At 35.8% G+C, this 17967-nt stretch overlaps 1 protein-coding gene across 1 annotated transcript; it reads right to left on the bottom strand.

Annotated features, from left to right (window-relative positions):
- Positions 1 to 651: 651 nt before the first annotated feature.
- Positions 652 to 1668, bottom strand: LOC136229480 (auxin-induced in root cultures protein 12-like). Its single transcript, XM_066018313.1, has one exon. The coding sequence runs from the start codon at positions 1578 to 1580 to the stop codon at positions 780 to 782; it is 801 nt and encodes a 266-aa protein (XP_065874385.1). The 5' UTR covers positions 1581 to 1668; the 3' UTR covers positions 652 to 779.
- Positions 1669 to 17967: the final 16299 nt, after the last annotated feature.

Raw genomic sequence — 17967 nt, 5'->3', positions numbered from 1 at the left:
CTTCTTTTTCTTTTAATTTGATCTTCTTTTGTCTGTTTTTTTGGTGTACTAAGATAATTTGAATGGCTATTATATACGAGGTAATAAAATTTAGAGTTAGGGTTACAAATTTGTATATTTTATTCTTTTTAAGATTGGTAAAGGTATCAAAGGAAAGAAAAGTGGATATTATCAAAATAAACTATTTATTTTTGATGTATTTCAATTTCTTGATAATTAGAGTAATTTAGAATTTGGAATTTTTATGGATGAATTATTTATGGGTAATTTTTTAAATTTACTCTTTGTTTAGATTTGTAAATTTTTTTGTTTTATATATTGATTTTTAACGGGTAATAGTACCTACGGATACCTGCAATTTAAATGAAACGAAAATGAGTTTCATGAAGTATACTCATTAAAGCAATAGAACATATCAAGGAAATGAATAAATGAGTAAAGGTTTGAGATTGAGATTGACAATACCCACGGATACTTTTCCGTTATCATTCCTAGAAAAAATTTACATGCATGTATGTAAAAATAAAATACTTTAAGCATAATATATATGGTGCGGATTAAAATTATCTTAAAGTTTTTACAACTAAAATTAATTTAATCACTTATTGGGTTTATTAAAATCTTATAATTATAAGATTTAAATCTAATAAGTTTAATTTAAATTTGTTTTGAAATTAACTTATTTATCAAAGAAAAACAGAGTATATTAGAAATTCTACTTGAATAGCATAATAGTTTTTTTTTTAACAATATAGCAGAATAGTTTTGTGTAGCTGAAACTATATGAACCAAAACAAACTAACCAATAACCCTAGCACAGATAGCAAATTCGATTTCCCGATTCTACAAACCCCGGACTTCTTATCACTGGATGGCCCGTGGGCCGGCGCCGGTACCGCCGTGGGAGCAGGAGCAGGAGCAGCAGCACCGCCACCGGCAATTAACTTCAACACTCCTACAGATTTTTTATTCGCCTCCCCCATTTCATGCTTGTCCGGCACACCTTTACTCACAGATGGCCCCACCTGCCAGACCTGATTCACCGTCGTCGCCCCCTCCGGCACCTTCACCGTCGCAAATATCGCAAAATTTTTGCCGTCGCTCTCCGTACTCAGATCCCAAACATCGAACGAGAGTTTGGATTGCTGTGGAAACATGCTAACATTGTACGTATTGACAATCAGCGAACCGTTTGATTGAAATGCGATCAATGCTTGAGATCCAATCATGCCAGTGCCTGTAGGATTGATCGCCCAAGCCACCCAGCCCTCTGGTTTCGCCGGCGGCGAGATAAATCCGATGGAGAGGGAGGAATTGGTGGAATTGTAGGTGAAATGGAGGAAGGACTTGAGGTAAGGAAGATCAGTGCAATTTGAGAAAACTTTATTAGCTTTGAATTTCTGTGAAGTGCAGACCAGAGAATCGGAAAGAGAAATCAACAGAGATGCAGAAATTAGAAAAGATAAAAGCAGAGTCGGTGAGATTACAGAGGAATCCATTGTTTTGAAGTGGTGCAATTGAGAAATCTGTGAATACATATATAAAGGGAGAAGGCGTGTGGAATTAGAAGTCGTCATCATCGGAGGAATTTGAATTGAAGGAATTGCCAAATCAGGTTCCTTATTTTCAATTGATTCAGTCCGTTTTTAATTTTGGTTTTTCGTTTTTGGTAAGATCATTCAGTCTCACAGCACATGCATGTTTCTGATATTAGAAAATGGTAGATAAGGAAATAGGATTTGGGATTTAATTTTGCTTTTGATTTGCATATTGGGGTATGACTTGCCATGTTTGCAGTGTATGTTGCCGGTCAAATTCTGGAAATCAGTAATTAGTGGAGGCTAATTGGATGATTTGAATTTAAGTTATTGACATGTTTAGGTGATTCTTTCTATTAGTGCATTCGTTTTAATTACGGTGTGGTGAGTGAGGCATCCAAAATTTGAAAAATATAGTGGTAGTGGGTACTTTAGTTTAGGTCAGAGATGAAAAACGGGTACCAATTTGCATGGTCCAACCTTCAAAATTAAAGACACTTTATCTAGTGGTAAATACAGGATTATTCAGTTGGGGTTGATTTTATACGAGTATTATTTGTAAAAATAAAAATAAAAATCTAGATCGAATTTGCTCAATTATATATATATATATATATATATATATATATATATATATATATATATATATTATAATTTGAATGGTCAAGAACCAACTTTTAAGTATTCATGTACAATTTTTTAAAATTAAGCTAGATTTCATTTAATAGTTCTAACATGTTAAAAAAATTGGATTCAGGGATGGCTGAACATGTAAAAAAAATTAAAAATTTGATTTCACAAGGCCTACCAGGCAAAAAAAATTAATAATTTGGATTACCTAACAGGTAAAAAAAACTAGAAATTTGGATTTAGGGAGACCTAACAAGCTAAAAAAAATTAGAAATTTGGATTTAGAGATGCCTAACATGCCCAACAAAAATTAGAAATTTTGAATTTTGGACAAGTCTAACACGTATAGACCATTTTGGGAGGGCTAATTCAATACTCGATAAAAAAAATCGAGACAGGAGGTCAAAACTACCCGGGATCAAAGTGGTCCCGACAGCTGGAGAGGCCTAGACCCGCTGGCTTGAAGGTGGGCTTTTTTTTTGTTGGAACAAGAGGGCTAAGAGCCCGGAGAAACCAAAGGACCTACAACCGAATCTCCCGACTCAGCATAGTACCAACACAATCATCAAAAAGAATATCCCGGAGGCCTGCAGGAGGCACACCACACTCGTGATGACCTAAATCAAGAGTCCCTGCGAAATTCGCCATCCAGTCAGCGGCACGATTACCCTCCCGATAGGTATGAATAAAATGAATCTCCCAATGCCTATCCCGAAACTCATAGCAATGCCGAAAAAGCCAATAATAGGGATGACAATAATCCAAATTACTAGTCAAAAAGCGCACAATCGTTAAAGAATCAAACTCCATGATAACTCTCATGTATCCTCTCTCCCAAGCATGTATCAAGCCATAGTACGCTCCCCAGAGTTCTGCAAGAGTTACCGTACAAATTCCAATATTCACAGCAAAACCATGTAACCATTGGCCTGTAGAATCACGAAGAACCCCAGCAGCCGAAGCAAAACCTGGGTTGCCTTTGCACGCACCATCGGTATTCATCTTAACCCAGTCTGTCAAAAGCAGAAGCCAACTGATCCAAACTGTGCGCATGGCTTGAGGATTGAAGTGATTTGAGAACTCAAAGGCCTTACCGACTTCAACAGCTTTATCCCAAATAAGAATGGTCAAATCACCATTACCCTGCTCACCATCAAAAACCATGGCATTGCGCCTTTTCCACAGCCACCAAACACAAACGCTAAACAAAACTGGCCAATGAATATCATACACGGACTCAGCACCTCCCAAATTACCACGGACCCAGTCTAACACTGTCGAACCAAAGAAGAGAGGCCGAATGGACGGTGGAAGAAAATGGAGCCAGAGATTCTTCGCCGCTGCACAGTCCCGGAGAAGATGGAGATTCGTCTCCTCGGCGCCGCAAAAAGGACAAGAGGCATCGTCGGTAAGATGCCTCTTCCGGCGTTGCGCATTACACAAAATTCTATCGTGAGCAAGCAACCATAGGAAAACCTGAATCCGTTCCTAGACTTTGCACTTCCAGATAAGCTGCCAGACTTTATCAGCCCTCAGTAACTCATCCTTTCTTAACAATTTATGACACGATGCCATCGAGTAGCATCCCGACGGCGTTTCCGTCCAAAACCAGCTGTCCCGCTCACTAGTATCTGCAAAAACCATAACCGACGCAATTTGGAAGATCATAGAATGTGGGACATAATTAGAGAAAGCAGACCAGTCCCACCCCCACCCCCCATTATTCTTCCAAAAATCAGCCATTCGAGCTTCTTTGATGTTATTAGGGATCTTCGTTACCGCGTTTTGCATAAGGATATTAGGCCTGCACCAACGGTCTTTCCAAAAAGAAGTTGATAACCCGTTATGAACAAGCTTCCCCACCCCAAGGTGTAAAACAGCAGCGCCCTCCACAATGGCCTTCTAGGTTGAGGAATGAGTACTCTTTGCTGCAAACATACTCAGGCCTTGCCTCCTTTTCACATATTTAGCTTTGCAAATGGCAACCCAAGGCCTAGTATTACTAGTTAACATCTTCCATCCAAGCTTAGCGAGAAAGGCGAGATTAAACGGCCGCGTTTCACGCAAGCCCAAGCCTCCAAGAAGCTTTGGTCTACATACATTAGCCCAGGCAACATGGTGAATTTTCCGGTGGCCTTCAACCAAACCCCATAAAAACGCTCGATTACAGCGATCAATCCGTCGACAGATGCTCATCGGCAGTAAAGCAGTTTGCATAGCATAACTAGGTATAGAGGAAGTGACGGACAGAATTAAAGTGGCTCGACCCGCCAACGACAAACATTTAGACTTCCACCCTGTAAGTCTATTATGAACCCGATCAACAACAAGTTGATCCGTCTCCTTAGTCACACGAGAGTGGACCAGCGGCATCCCCAAATACTTCCCTAACTCAGTGGTACTCGCAAATCCTAGAATGCCACAGATAGCACGCTTGTCATCCTCCAAAACATTCAAAGAGAAGAAAACGCGGGATTTATTCAAGCTAACCTTCTGTCCCGGAGCACTACAAAACCAATCCAAAATATTAGTGATAACATGGGCCTGGCGGATACTGGCATCAGCCAACAGGACAATGTCATCCGCAAAGAAGACGTGGAAAACTCGCGGTCCGCCCCTAGGAATGCTCATCGGTTTCCACTGCTTACTAGAAACAGCGTCCTCAATCATATGGCTGAGTCTCTCCAAGCACAAGACAAACAAATATGGGGAAAGGGGGTCACCTTGTCTCAAGCCTCTTGACGGGGTGAACCCAGGGAGTTTTTCCCCATTCCACAGAACATTCATAGCCGAAGCAGAAACACAATTCAAGATAAGCTGAATCCAAAGCGGGCTCAACCCCAAGAGAGTAAGAGTATCCGGCTTGAAGGTGGGCTAACCTTGTCTCAAGCCTCTTGACGGGGTGAACCCAGGGAGTTTTTCCCCATTCCACAGAACATTCATAGCCGAAGCAGAAACACAATTCAAGATAAGCTGAATCCAAAGTGGGCTCAACCCCAAGAGAGTAAGAGTATCCGGCTTGAAGGTGGGCTAACCTACCAAGAAACCAATTCTTAAGTACACTATTAAGGGGCTTATGGAGTCTAGGGTAATCGTTCGGCCATCATGCCCATTTGCATGTCATATTTGGATTTCTTTAAAAGAAGGAATTGTTTTCTCTAAGGAGGGGGCTGCTTCAATTAGGAGCAAAAAAGATTCGGTAAAATTCATAGATTTGAAAATCTCTAGAATTGTATCTAATAAAGTTAACGGTATAATTTGGTTCGGTTCTAAAGAAAAAATCAACAGTTCAATCCAGTTCTAGATCTTTTTTTCGGATATTCGGCCCGGTTTCAGAATCTCCAACATATTTACCCAATAATATCAGGAATTTAAAAATCTTTAGAATTATATCTATTTAAGTCAGTGGTATAATTATTTAAAAAAAGTCCATAGTACAATTCGGTTCGGTCCTCAAAATAAAATCAATAATTCAATCCAATTTTTGATCTTTTTATTCGGGCATTCGATCTTATTCAAGAATCTCCAAAATCCATGATCAGTCATAGCTTCAATATCTCCAATTCAAAATGGATAAGTATTCGGGAAAAAATTCCATTTGCATTTTATGGTACTCGTCCTCACCAGGCGGAGCCCGTACTTAAGGTTTGAGGGTCTAATCTTGAACAAATTATACGAAGGTAAATTACACCCATGGCCACTGAACTATACCCATTTTTACATTGTGGCCACTAAACTTCAATTCTTCCCGGTATGACCATTAAACTTTACACTTTGTTACACCGGTGCCCTTCTAAAATTAAAATACTCATTTTACCCTTCTTCCTCCGTCTTCACTTTCTTTCACTCCCTTTAACCTTGGGAGACTCTGAACTGGTTTCAAATTTCATCTCCCCAAGAGTGGAGACTCTATGGCCCTACACGATTCATGTTTAAATATTAATTTTTTTAATTTCAGCACTTAAACTGTTTTAATTAATTAATTTAGTATTCTATCTAATAATTTATTTAATTGAATTCATCATGACGTCTCTTCCAATTCTGGATCACCACTGCCGGAAGAATATTCCACCGATGATCTATTGATCCATTGAAATATTCCTGAACTTGACAAAACAACGTCGGATAAGATTGAGATATGAGTGATATAAACACGAGGCCTTAACACTTTTCTCAGATTTTCTTCCCTTCTCATCTTTCTTTGCTATTTTCTCCCCATCAAGAATTAATAATTATCTCTTCCTAATTTCTGATTAATTAAGGTCTTAATTAATTTCTTGCCCTTAATTAATAACAGCTTAATTAAGGTTTTAATTAATCTCTTTATCCATGTTAATGGTGTTAGAGAGAGAAAGGAGAGTTAAAAGGAGCGAAAGGAATAGAAGATGGAGAATGAAGGGTAAAATAGGTATTTTAATTTTAGAAAGGGAAAAGAGAGAGGGATAACAGGTAAAAAATGAGAGTCAAAGATTACAAATGCTGGTCAACGGTCATAGTGGCTACCGGTGTAATAAAGTGTAAAGTTCAATGGTCATACCGGGAAGAATTGAAGTTCAGTGGCTACAATATAAAAATGAGTATAGTTCAGTGGCCATAGGTGTAATTTACCCAATTATACAATATTATGAGAGTTTTAACAACCAACACGAGTATACAATCTGTGAACCCACATATTATTTTTAAATGTGTTGCAAGGTTCACATGAGGCAGACGCATAAATGGTGTGTTTTCCTTGATTATTACTTCCAAATGTTGAATGTATAATAGATATACAATGAGAATATAGATATAGTGGAGATAGAGAGAGAAGTATAGAAATATAATGAATTCCCTTAATTAGGATTAGGCGTGAAGTCTTCTATTTATAATGATAAATACAGGAGTTATTATAGGATTAGAAATATACAATACATATTATGGTGAATCATAAAGACTAACTAGATAGCAATCAAAACACGAGTTGATGTAATTCTAGTAACGAGTGAATATGTGTCAAAGAAATCTACATTTTCTCTTTGTCTAAAGCCTTTAGCTACAAGGCGAGCCTTATACTTATCAACTGAACCATCAGGTTTCAGTTTCTTTTTTAGGATCCATTTACAACCTATTGGTTTGTAACCTGGTGGTAAGTCTACTAAGTGCCAAGGTTTGTTTGACTCTAGTAAGTCCATTTCATCATTGATGGCTTCTTGCCATAAATTAACATATAAGGAGGTTAAGGCTTCTTGAAGAGTAAGTGGATCCTCCTCTACTGTGAATGCATAAAAGTTAGTGCCAAAATCTTTAGAGACTCTAGGTCTCTTACTTTTCCTAAGTTCAGATTCCTCACTCTCCTTATGCACTATAGGTCTAACAACATGCATGTTACTAGATGATGCATCCCCACTATTTCTTAATTTAAAAGGAAATCTATCTTTATAAAAATCAGCATCATTTGATTCCAAAATAGCATGTCCATTCAAATCATATAACCTATATGCTTTACTATTCATAGCATACCAATAAACACATATTCATATGCCCTACTATCAAGTTTGACTCTCTTAAGGTCAGAAATCATAACATAAGCCAAACAATCCCAAGTTCTAAAATACAGATTGGGTGTTTTAGTTTTCAAAATCTCATAAGGAGAGATTTTACTTTTTGACTTAAGAACCCTATTTACCACATAGTAACCAATCAATAAAATGTGATTTGATAAAATCAATAAACATGCTAGAACCATATTGACTTTTTATTTCAACAATGAACAACTTAAACATATCAATAGCTTCACTTTTATTTTTCATCAAATAAATAAAAGTAAAGTCATCAGTAAAAGTTATAAAATAACGTTTATCATTTCTGGTCAATTTCTCATCTAATTCACATATATCGGAATGAATTAACTCTAGAGGTTCAAAATTTCTAACAACAGATTTATGAGGTGTTTTGTGATTTTTGCTTGGCTACAATAATCACATTTCATAAACTCGTTTAAATTTAATTTTAAAATTAACCCTAAGTTACTCATCTTCTTAATACGCTCAATTACATGACAAAAACGAGCATGTCAAACATTAAATGTACACAAGGTATAAACAGAACAATTCACTTTATTAATTTCAACATTCAACTTAAACATGCCTTCAGTTGCATAACCCTTTCCTACAAACACATTATTCTTAGTTAAAGTAAATAAATATGCCCCTATAGTCTATGTGAACCCAGCCTTGTTGAGAAGATAGCCCGAAAATAAAAAATTTCTCATTTTTTGAGTATGCATCACATCCTTCAAAGTTAAAGTTTTTCCAGATGTGAAGTTCAATTCCACATTACCAATCTCAGCAACAATAGTGGTGTGGGAATCACCCAACATCACTTTCGTATCTTCAGTCACATGAGTGTATGTTTTAAACATACTTCTATCATAGCAAACATGACGAGAGGCACCAATGTTTACCCACCACCCATCTGCTCCACCTATTAAGTTGATATCCGAAATCATTTCAACAAAATTTTGTTGTTCTTCAGTCAGGTTAACACTAGGACTAGTGTTTGGCCTGTTCTTGCACATTTGACCTGGTTTTCCATAATTAAAACAGAGGAAAGCAGCATCATTTCTGGGTGGTTTTTTGTGCAGCCTATTTTGGTTCCTTTGAAGGTTCCAATTCAGATTAACTCGAGTATTGTGGTTTCTGTTTGGTTTGCGGTTCTGATTCTTTTTTTTTTTTTTTTTGAACGGGTTTCAAAACAACAGTGGATTTTTTGGTGTTATTTGAAACAATTATCACTTTTTCTTTTAGGTCTTGTTTTCGGGCTTCCTACTTAATACGGAGGCGAGTAATCAGACTTTCCATAGAAAATTCTTTTGTTTTGTGCCTCAAACCATTTTTAAAATCTTTCCAAGAAGGAGGCAGTTTGTCAACAATTATAGCAACTTGAAATTGATCATTAAGGGGTATACCTTCAAAGATAATTTCATGTGTAATTTTTTTAATGGTTTGTTGATTTCAGCAATACCATTAGATTTTTTGGTGGTCATAGCAGCAGTAGTGAAGCGTCTTAAAATTGTTTGAACCGGAACTGGAAAACTTGAAATTCACCGAACAAAACAATAGGCAGAGTCGCGGACTAAGCAGCTTTCTTTAACACGTTCATAGAATTGCCGAAAAGTGCAAGCAGTGTAATTTTTGGTCGCCTCTAGGATAAAACAACCCTCTTATATACGAATTCGTATTGCACCGTACGAACTCGTTTCTTTCTACACTCTATAAATGCTCAATTTCGATTTACTCAAAGAAAATTGTATTGTAATTCTCCCCCTTTGGAATGATGGTCTCAACAACTATTTATACAAGAAAAAGAGCAGTTATGCTCTGATGTAATTGAGAATAAAGAGAAATAGAAATCAGGGAAGGTTACTCCTTATTAAATCCAATGTTATCAAATTCAGACCAGACTGGCCGGTCGGACTGGTTCTACCAGGAACCGGAAAGGATTCCGGTCTGAGCTTGACTAGTTCGATGGACTAGTTGAAAACTGTTGGGAACCGGAGTTGGATCGGCGACTGGTGGTCGAACCGGGAACCGATGCAACCCTGGTTTTCTGCACAAAAAAAAAATTAAAAATATTTGGAAATTAAATTATTTTGTAATTAAAATCTTCATATTTTAGCAAAAGGGGTCGGTCTAAGGGATCCCATTTTGAAGCGGCATTCGCGTTGCCCACGTCGTGCGGGTGCGCCCCTAACCCAATGATGATTCAAGTGCACCCCCTGCTCGTGTAAGAGCTTTTTCCCTAGTAATTTGTTAAAGGCTTATAAATGTCATTTACTTATAAACTAGTTAAGATTCTCATTTCTTTCCTATGTGGAATGAGAATGCTTAATTTACTTTTATCTTCTTTCAAACCATTTCAAGTGGTTCACTTTGAGCATCAATTTCTCATTCACCACTTGTCTGTTTTGAGTTTATAATATACCGTTAAAAAGATCTCACGGCATAGAATACGTTGACATATTTCAAGTTATTCTAAACTCTATTTATCCTTTATATATTTAAGTTTGAAGTTGACAAAAAATAACAAACCAAAAGTTGTTTATAATTTGTTTTGGATATATATATATACAAATAATTTTAAATTAATTATATATATTTAACATATATAAATATTATTTTATTTATTTATTACATTATCTGGTTTGACCAATGCGAGCCATCCGGTCCGACCAAGTGACCTGTGACCCAGTTATAAATCTGGTTTGATGTCTGGTCCGGTTCTGATAACATTGATTAAATTATGAAGTATTACTTCTTATTAAATCATGGAAGGTTACTCCTTATTAAATATTGACCATTGACCATGACCATTGACTATGACCATTAACAATGATCATTGAATAAATGTTAGGAGAAAAGGAATTTAATTAAAATAAAAAATTAAATCCGAATTATTAAAAATAATAATAATAATAAATATCATTATTTTTTCAATAAAAAATATAGAGTCCACACCACATCAACCCAACCCGGTCCGGATTGAAAATTAAGGTTGGACTTTTTTCATAAATTCAAAATTGGACCAAGTGGCCTTGCCCAACATTAACAATTGCCCAACATATATAATATGAGCGGAGCTTAAGCAACTAGTCAACCCATTAAATATAACTAATCCACTTCAATCTAATTTATATATTTTAATTCTAATAGTTTTATTGATGGATTGGATTATAAGGGATTAATTGATTGGATTGAATTGAATTGAATCAGGTTGATTTTTAATTCAAATATTTGCATGCATTTTTATTTTTTTGATGGGTTTTTAATTCAAAAATTATTTTCAAATTGAAAATTAAAAAAGGAAAAAATATATTTTAATTAAAAACCAATCCAACTCATATCAACCCAACCCATTTCAATTGAATATTTGATAGATTGGGTTGGATTGTAAGGCAAATACTACAATTTAATTCATTATACATTCTTAGATGAGACTCTTTAAATGCCTAAAATAAGATAAAAAATCAAGAAGGGGTCCGAGACCAACGACCTCGCTCCGATACACTAAGTAAGTGAGGGAAAGTACTTAACAGTTTGAAACTTAAGTGAGCAAAATGGATGGATTGAGTATCTTTTAGTGTAATGTGTACTTTATATTTGTAAGAGGGTCAAGTTGTGTGTCCGAGATGAGAGTTGAGGTCCACGGCAATCAGTCATTGGTGACAGCATGTTGTCAACCAAAAATAACGGTTGCACCTATGATTTCGTAAATCGCAATATCGGACATGGGTATGAATATGCATGACCTTGATGTCTTTTTTTCTTAGTCCATATGGTTTCGGCAGTTATTGTTGAGCAATGGGGCGCCCTATTGGTCCACATGAATTATGATAAATTGCGTGATATTAGATGTCTCCCCCGCCTAAAGCTTCAAACTGAAATGCTTTAGAACTTTGTTGTGGAGAATGACCAAAGGTCGAGTCATTTAGCTGGAACTTCGGCTTAAGTTGAGCCGAAGTTATCTTTTGTTGAAGATTAGCTTCGGCCTATCCTGAGTTGAAGTTATCGTTAGACTGAACTATTGAAAATCCTCGTATATTTTGGCAGATTTTTGCTGGCGTATTCTCGCATGCTTCTTGTCTTAGGAGAGAAATAGGTAGAAACCTAGGATGCTGGTGTTACGTACAGATAGACCACGTGAAATTCAAATGGACGTCATCCTCCCAGCACTTACAACAAGCGTCCTAAATTTCTAACAAGGGTTGTTTCATCATCCTTTTTTCATTAATCAATGCCATTAAATGTATTTATACCATTATTTTTTACTTTTGGGTTTCTTCAAAATAGTGTAAGGATTGAAAATCATTTTCTTAATTGTGTCGCGGCATTGTTTTTCTACTTTCTTTCGGAATCTTCAACCTTTTCTGCAAATTTCCTCAAATACTCAAAACTAATTAAGTTTTCATTTTGCTATTTTCTCTCGTTTTTACTTTCTTTTTGTAATGAAAGTTTGTGATGAAAGAATTCTAAAAAGTCCCATTACTTTGAAAATCTCCAAAGCCCATTTTGTAAACATCCAAAACATTATGATGGTTCCCTCTAACTGTGAAAGCCCATTATCAATCCAGTTCGATGTCCGGTCCGGTTTTTAAAACATGGCCTAAAACCCATACCATGGTGACATTATTACACTACTAACTATTATTACATCTTAAATTACTGTTGATCACTCAAATCAACCAAAATTATTTCGTCCACTATTTTTCTAATACCGTCGTAAATTTTGCTAGCTAGTCTTATCCGGTAACTTTTCTGCCCTTCTTGTTTAACAATTTAAAAGATAATTTATTAGTATGTTTTTAAAATAAGGCACTTATTTCTACTTTTAGAGTTGGTCAAAATTGAAAGAGAAAAAACAGGAGTATATTATGCCTAAGGTTAGGGAGATCATGTGTGGACACAAACATCATTGTTGTTCCACGATGCTAATCACTAATTATGTGCTTCATACTTTTCTTAAGCCTTTTTATCTTTTGTCTCTTGTTGCTTTAAAAGTTTATTTCTCTTTCATTTTAAATGAATTGATTTTCTTCATAAAAAAAATGATAAATTTCAAATAAAACCAATGTTGTTTCACTAATTTTCAGATAAAGCATTGTGATTTACTTTTTTGTCAAAATAAGGATGGAGGTTTTCAACTTTAGCAAAATAAGGACTTTTTCGATTGATACTATTAAAATCATCCTTGACGACTTCAAAAATGACATATTTTAAGAACTACTAATATTCTAAACAACTTTAATTCTTTCAATTTTTTATTTTGAGATTATTTAGATGATGTTTGGTAAAGAGAGAGAAAGTTCTAAAAAAGATGATTTTCGAAAATCGAAAATGTAGTTCTATAAAAAATATGACATTGAACAACTTTAATTCTTGAAAATTTTCATTTTCAGGTCGTTAAAGATGGTTTTAATAGCATTAATCCAAGTGCGAAACCTCAATCATCGTTTTGACAAAAAGTAAACCACAATCCTTTATTTGAAAATTATTGAAACCACGTAGGTTTTATTTGAAATTTACCCTAAAAAAATAAAGACTCTAATACAACGAATACATATTGGACATGTTTGGTTCAATGTTAGTTGATAGCTATTACAATTGCTATTAGTTGTTTGCAGTTGCAGTAAGCTGTTTGCTTTTGCTGTTAGCTGTTTAATTATTAGTGTTTGGTAAAATTATTCTGAACCATTGCTGTTAGTATTTAAAATGTCTAATATGGACATGTTTTAAATTAATCAACAAATAAATTAATAAAATAAAAAGTATATTACACAAATTAATAAAAATAAAAAAATAAAAAAAATTATTGAATGCAACAAAACTTTATTCTTTCGGTAATTATGTTATAGAAATAGAAATAATGTTAAAGAAAAAACATATTTTTGAGAAATAAGAAGGATAATTTTGTCAATAACAGATTACTACAAACAGTTGTTCATGAAAAGCTCCAAAACGTTGCAGTTTCTAAAGAAACTATTAAACACTGTGTTTATATAAACCTAACCAAACGCTATATTTCATGTGGTTTAGAGTGAAATGTTAAACAGTCCTCTGAAAAGCTGAAACAAACACCTTCATTATCTCTAACCTTAAAGGAATGGGTAATGAACCCATTTCACTAGTAATGCGTATATCAAGTTAATAATTTAATCCCATGTTACAATTTCACTAGTAATATTATATAATTATTTATTTATGAAGGCACTGATAGCCATAATGGATTTCTCTAACCTCAAAAGAACGGATAATAAACCTGGAACTATCAATAAATAAATCAACAAATTTAGGCTTACCTCTTATAGCATAGTTCTATTGAACAGTAGCGGAAGTAATCAACATTGGCTCAGTATCACCGATCTAGGAGGTTACTACACTAGAGTAGCAATCTCAGTTGTTCCACAAACTAAGAGCGCACACTAAGTACAGAGGGGGCGGCTATAAGGAGATGGAACAGAGAAATTGCCTTTGTATAGTCTCTGATCTTTTGCCTAGGGTAAACTAGTGCATTCAGTGTATTAGGTTTAGCCTCCATAAATATTATCTGTTTATAGTTAGGCTAAATCTAAAGGCCTAACCCTAAGCCTAATAGATTAGGTTACGGGCGTTCTAAATGGACTGGTAAATGAGACAGACTCGTTTACTCCATTTATTTCTACATCTCGCACTCGCATATAATGGAAACATACTCCATTACTCTGTCTCGTTCATACTCGCAAATAGTTTGTGCGACCTGTATACAATCGAGAACTCAAATGTTGTATATACAACCTCTAAAATTACGTGCGTAATTAAGAAATAGTATGCTTTATCCTAGACTTCATATCACATCTACTGTAACCATCATCATCTCAACAGTTTATTTATTTTCACAAGCGTGCACACATGCACAACTATCCAGATTCGTGAAACATAGAACTATAAGATATGAACTTGATAAAGTCTTTCCCTCTTACTACGTTCTTTCCATAATAATTCATTTTACTTGCCCAGTTGGCCCCTGTCCGAGTTGCATTAGCACCTAGCTCTTGAGAGCATCCTTATAAAGTAGCCAAAATGAATTACACTTCTTGAACTAGTTAAGGGTATCAAGGATAATGTTTCGAGAAAAACTTGTTTTTGACGAAGAGAGTCTCACACTAGGAAAAAAGTGAGATTGTCCGTTTTCCATCTCTTGATCACAAAGCACACATGGTATGAAAAACATATGCTATGGTGTTCAAATCCTTCCATCTGAAGGAAGCGCATGTCTGCTCAAAACAACACCATACAAAGGTTTCAGTTTCGATGTGTCATACCATCTAACCTTAGTCTCTCTCATTATAGGACTACCTTCAGCTATCTTAGATAGAAGGTCTCATTCAAACATGTCTGATTGAAATCTCAAACTATAAATAATCTTATGTATACATACTTATCCACTTGTATGTATATCTCTATCCTACAAACTAATGAACCTAGATCCATTATTATTGCAAGACGATGTAAATTATTGAGCAAGTTCTCGTTTACTCAAAAACTCGCATCATCCTTATCTTTGTCACCACAACTAACAAAATGAAGGTAAATGCTCGTGTGAGTCTCTGTCTAACATGCTCAATTGCAAACATTAACATACAACATTTACAAGTGATTCAAGAGATACTTTTATTTAATTCAAAATACATGTTACAAAAATTACATGTAACGGAAATATGTTTAGATCCTAAGCAATGCCTGAGACCTAATATGTTTCACAAAAACATCTTTGTTGACAGCTTTTGTTAGAGGGTCAGCAACCATGTCATGAGTCCGAACATATTTCATACAGACTTATTTGCGTGCAACTAAATCTCTAACAAAGTGATATTTAATCTCAATGTGTTTTGCTTTGCTGTGAAACCTTTGATCCTTAGAAAAAGTAATAACAGATGGACTATCACTGTTAATTATTACTGGAGAGCTTGTAGTAACAACGTTTAGGTGATCCATAAATCTATTCAACCAAACGGCCTCATGGGCTGCAGATGAGTAAGACACGTACTCGGCTTCCATGGTGGATAAGGCTATACATGCCTGTTTCTTAGTACTCCGGGAAATTGCCCTATTTCTGAGTAAAAAGATGTAGCCAGACGTGGATTGCTTAGGATCATCCCTGGTCTCACTATCACTCACCAGGTTGGTGGGCACTTTTACTATAACCTCAAGTGTACCCAGCCTCACACCACCTACATGCCTAGTAAATGAGGGAGGGAACTTCACGATCGGAGTGCCTCGTACTCGGGGTTTCTTAACTCCTAACATACCCTCCCTAATTGACCTAAGCCCAATAGCCTTCAACTTCCTCTAGCGGTCTCGACTGGAATCGATTGGCGTAAATCCCTAAGGGTAACAATGGCCAGCTTCACCACCACTCACCAACACAACTATTAAAGACTCTAAGAATATGATAAATGCACCAAAAAAAAAAGCTTTTAAGAAGATGGAACTAACCACTCCACTAATAAGCAAGTCCAACCGAATGTCTCGAACAAACCGCTCTTCTCCAACAAGCACCTCCGAAAGAACCAGCAGATGAACACAGTAACTTTCGAACGATAAATGCAGGCACCATAGGAGAAGCAAAAGTCTATTTGCAAAGGAAGATGCTATAAATATTTTTGCCAAAAGGAAAAACCCTTAGAAATTCAAAGCAAACCCTTTTTTATAGAAGAAGAATAAAGAGATGCTAACCCCCCCCCCCCCTCCTAGAGATGAATCGACACTTGGCAAGTTTACCAGTCATTTACATCACGACTCATTTAATGCTTGTCAGAACCATCATTGCAGCATCTTAAGAAACTCTTCCAATTCCTCAGAGTTGTCCCCCAGCTACAACTGCCAAGCTCTCCGACACATTCCACAAACGACTAATCAAGCAAACCTTCCCATCGTTCCGCGAACGATCCCACAAGTATGTTATCACCTCGTTCGGTGAATGCTCCACCGATCAAACCTCAGGTTCGTTCCACAAACCACTCATAAGTGAACCTTCTCATCGTTATGAAAATGACCCCCAGGTCTATTGCCATCTCATTCCGTGAACGACCATTCAATCAAACTTTTGGCTCATTCCACGAACAACTCGTCCAGCAAATCGTCATGTCGTTTTGTGAACAGTCCCCCCTAATCTATTATCAACTCATTCGACGAATGAATCATTTAAAACGTGAATTCATCCCATGAACGATCCTCCAACTTATGCCTTAAACCTCGCTTCGACAACACTTAATCAGACATCCCATCGACCTTTTCGAGTTAACACCAACACAGCGATAAGCAAGCACAGACATCCGAATAGCAGCTCACATCAAACGGTTCGCTCAAGGTTGCGCCTCATTCAAAAAAAAAGGAGGGGGAGACTACTTAATGAGGATTTTGGGTCAAGCCCATTAAACCTAACATAAGTACATTTGAGGAACCGGCCCAGAAATGGTAAATCGGGTACAAGCTCATGGAGCAGACCCAACCCAAACCGACAACTCTATATAAAGACCTCCAATCCCGAATAAGAAGGTATGCATACTTTCTCTCTCTACTTAAGACTCTCTCTAGAATTACTATTGACTTGTACGTCAGAGTACTTCCATGGACCATTCTTTGTACAGGTGAAGTCCGAATTCAGAAGGTCATCGCAAGTTCTCACATCTCCATTATATAGTATTATTTGATTTAAATATATAATTCGTATAACACACATGCGATCATTTCGGTTAGTATTAGAATTAGGCTTTAAAAAAAATAGTAGATATAAATTTGTACCTCTATTTCAATTATTTATTTTCATGATCATATTTGATATACTAAAATAGGTAAAGAATGTAGTTTTTAGCTATAAATCCAAATAAAATACTACTTTTGAATTGGTATTACTGTAGTGTCCACGTGCAAACAGTTCGACCGACCTGTCCGTCTCTTGGGCCCAGATAACCTTTGTCAAGTCTGTCTCAAGTAATCAGCCCAAAAAATCTCAAATTAAGTTTACATAATTATGATATTCATGTATTTTACCCAATTATTAGTATTCACATATTTGTTTTATAGAACATAAATGTAGTAGTTTTTTTTAGGGAAAATTACACCGAAATTCATGTTTTAAAAACTATTTACAACTATGTCAAGTCATAATTTTAGATTACGTCAAACTAATAAATATACTATTTTTAATCAATTTTAAAAACCAGAATTTATAAATTAGGGTCTAGAATATATTATTTAGGGTTTAGAATTTATGAATTGGAATT

This window comes from Euphorbia lathyris, chromosome 5 (genome assembly GCF_963576675.1).
Source record: "Euphorbia lathyris chromosome 5, ddEupLath1.1, whole genome shotgun sequence".
NCBI classification, from domain to species: domain Eukaryota; kingdom Viridiplantae; phylum Streptophyta; class Magnoliopsida; order Malpighiales; family Euphorbiaceae; genus Euphorbia; species Euphorbia lathyris.
Note: the sequence above shows the minus strand (reverse complement) of the source record. Positions and strands in the feature narration are given on the sequence as shown.